The sequence below is a fragment of the Pteropus vampyrus genome, unplaced genomic scaffold (genome assembly GCF_000151845.1).
Source record: "Pteropus vampyrus isolate Shadow unplaced genomic scaffold, Pvam_2.0 Scaffold88, whole genome shotgun sequence".
Lineage (NCBI taxonomy): Eukaryota > Metazoa > Chordata > Mammalia > Chiroptera > Pteropodidae > Pteropus > Pteropus vampyrus.
This window is the reverse complement of record NW_011888869.1, coordinates 120941-124206: the sequence shown is the minus strand read 5'-3', so window position 1 is coordinate 124206 and position 3266 is coordinate 120941. Positions and strand designations below refer to the sequence as shown.

The 3266-nt window shown below is 34.6% G+C and overlaps 1 protein-coding gene across 1 annotated transcript in view; it reads right to left on the bottom strand.

Moving 5' to 3' along the window:
* RXFP1 (relaxin/insulin like family peptide receptor 1) overlaps positions 1 to 3266 on the bottom strand; it is a 93282-nt gene that overhangs the window by 56035 nt on the left and 33981 nt on the right. Inside the window, 1 exon segment of the mRNA XM_023532713.1 lies at positions 950 to 1087. Coding sequence (XP_023388481.1) covers positions 950 to 1087 — 138 coding nt within the window.

Here is a 3266-nt window from a genome sequence, read left to right as displayed (position 1 = left end):
AAGGTGGTGACTGAAAAAGTCTATAATACTTGAAGGAGTGATAACAGCAAGGCCTCTTCAGTGTATCGGTTATTTACACCACACTTATAATTGTTGTACATGTCTTTGTCTCCAAAAATAGTACCTTATTTCTCTAGGAGTAAGAAATCTCATTATTTTACATTATTAACCAAAGCTCATTTTTTTCCAGTGAGTCAGATCCAGCCAATTTAAGTTCTTTTATAAATTTGTGTTTTTGAGGCTTCAGACATTTGAACAAATCTTAACTGAAAGCCTAGTTTTCCCAGATATTCTGACTGGCCAGAAGCCTTTCTTGTTGGCTTTATAGGGTCCTAAATATGGTTGTTGGTTAAATAGTAGGTAAGCTGGGCTTATTGCTTTTTTTCTCTTTTTAGGCAGTCCCATTTTTCCTTCATAATTGTAGTAAGTAAAAGACAAAAAATGAGCAATAGCGGTAACACTTAAATAGTGCCTGCTGTATGCCTGCACTCTTAATCTTTTACACTTAATCTCTCAGTATAGGTACAATTTTTGAACCCTTTTCCAACAAGAGGAAACTGAGGCAAAGAGAGGATAAGAAATATTCTCAAGTTTATATAATTGGTTATTGTTTTACCCGGGTTCAAAACAGCTCTGGCTCCATCAGAGACCGTATTCTCAATTTCATTCTGCATGTAAGATATGAACCCAGAAGGTTAGCAGGTTAAAAATTTCAGTATATGCACAATCACCACTTTCCTGAAATATTGGCTGTGACACCAATACATAGAAAAGAATGGATATTTTTAAGCTAATGAAATAAATGTAAGATTTCCTTAAGTGACATATATTTTGTATTTCAGCGTAGTTTTCTCTGTTCCCATTTCTCTTTTTGTTACAAGAGGTCTCAGTGACTTCACCCATGGTCCCTTTGCCCCGTTCTTGCTGTGACTACAGGCGCTTCACTCACCACAGTTGTCCTCGTCAGCCTGGTTCCCGCAGTCGTCCACACCGTTACAGTGGAGAAGCTGAGGCAAGCACTTGGTGATATTCCCACAGGGGAAATAGCCAAGGGAGCACTTGACATCCTGTCCACTCCCCTGAGAAACTGTGATGAAAAAAGGGGAGAAAAGGTTAATATAAAAGCATTACAAAAAGTGGGTTTCCTTCGGAATTCCGTAATCATTTGGTCTTCTCATCCTGGCCTATGTAACCCTCCATATGGCTGCCTCATCTTGCCTACTAGCCTGACACCAACTACTTTCCAAGAACCTCCACTCTAATACAATGTTCTTTTCCACATTCCCAAAAGATGCCAGGATTCTCCTCCCTTTGCCTTGTGTATACTGTTTCCTACCCGGAATATCCTTTCAATTCCCTTTTTTTGAATGAAATGTCTGTCCATACTTTACAGTTTAGCTCTTCTCCTTCATAAAGTTTTCAGCCAAATATTTTAAAAATCAGGAATTTATTGCATTCTCAAATTCAAGGCTAGTCTGGTACCAGAGGAGGAAGGAGACAGAGGGTATCAGGAATGTGTGTGCCGTGTGCTCCTTCATATATTGGATAGTTTCTGAGTGTGAGGCCCTGTGCATACGCAGTGAATGAGACAGAAAGAGAGTTCCTGCTCTTTTTAGACTGGCTTCTTTCACTTAGTAACATGCATTTAAGTTTCCTCCATTTCTTTCATGGCTTAATACCTCATTTATTTTTAGTGCTGAATTATATTCTGTTGTCTGAATGAACCATAATTTATTTATCCATTCACCTACTAAATGACATCTTGGTTGTGCCCATGTTTTGGCAATTATGAATAAAGCTGCTATAAACATCCGTACACAAGTTTTTGTGTGAACATAGTTAACTATGCCATTTTAAAACCTCAGATTTATGTAATTTCAAAGGTTAGTAGACTGTAAGCATAATTTTGTTGCTTATTATCTTTACCAAGTTTGTAAATTTTTGAAACTTTCTAGAATGATTGTCAATTATATAGAAACAAAAACAGAATAGTTTGAACAGTCAGTAAAGCTTATTATGTAAAAATGGATTTGTTGCCTATCATTAAAACATGAAAAGAATAAAAGTATTTATTTCCTTTGTAAGATACAGTGGATCATTTTAATAACAGAACAAGTGGTATTCTCATAGAGAAGAAATTTATCTATCAGATTTTGACTGTATTTAGTTGTTTTAGAGCATGTAATTTGATGAAAGATATAGTCAAATCTATGTAATAATGAGCTACGTTGTAAATAGTGTTCTCAGTTGTGAAATTATCTAAAAATTATTTATCAAACTTTTTCAACAAATTGATCAAAACACAGTCAAAATAAAAAATTTGTATACCACAGGACATCACTGGTAGACCATCACGCATGTCAGAGGCCTCAAGTGTACACATAAATAAATTGATCTGAGTTGAGACTGACTTTTTATACATTTATTAAAAGATTATCAGAAAAATTCTTTGATGAATTGTCAGTCTTCAGACATAGTTACTCTTTGAAGATGTTTTAACTAGACATAACTGCCTGTGTTTTCATGCTGCTGTTTCGAAAATTCTTCTCTGAGTAACTTACTTTCATCAATATTATGCTTTTATGTCCTGTCTTTTAAATTTACATTTAGAAGCAGATATAGCTTCAATAATTGTGTCATGAAATTAGTCCTCCGTTTTCATAACATTATGATTCAGCGGATATGGTCTAAACCTTAAATAGTAAGTGATATTTTTAAAATAACTTTTTTATTTTCAGATGATCTCAAACTTAAATAGAAGTTGCAAATGCAGTATAAAGAATGATTCTCCTCCCTCAAACCATTTGACAGTGAGTTCCTGACCAGATGCTTCATTGCCTCTGAAAATGTTAGTGTGTATTTCCCATAAGCAAGGACATTTTCCTGAATAACCACACTACCATCATCAAAATCAGAAAATTAGCATTGATACCTTACTATCATTTAAACCTCAGAATGCATTCAAGTCTCACATATTATCCCAAAAAGTCCTTCATAGTAAAAGGATCTAATTCGCAATCATTCCTTGCGTTTAATCATCACATTTCTTTAGTTCCCTTTGGTCTGGAATAGTTTCTAAGTCTTTCCCTATCTTTTATGACTTTTGAAAATTGCAGGTTAATTATCTTTCCTTTACACTATGGTTTGTCATGGAACTGTCTTTTAGAATAGCAATATCATATTATAATAGCATGAATAAATAAAAAAATGATATCGAGTATCCCTGGAAGAGTATACCCACATAGTCATTGGAGAAATAGTTCACA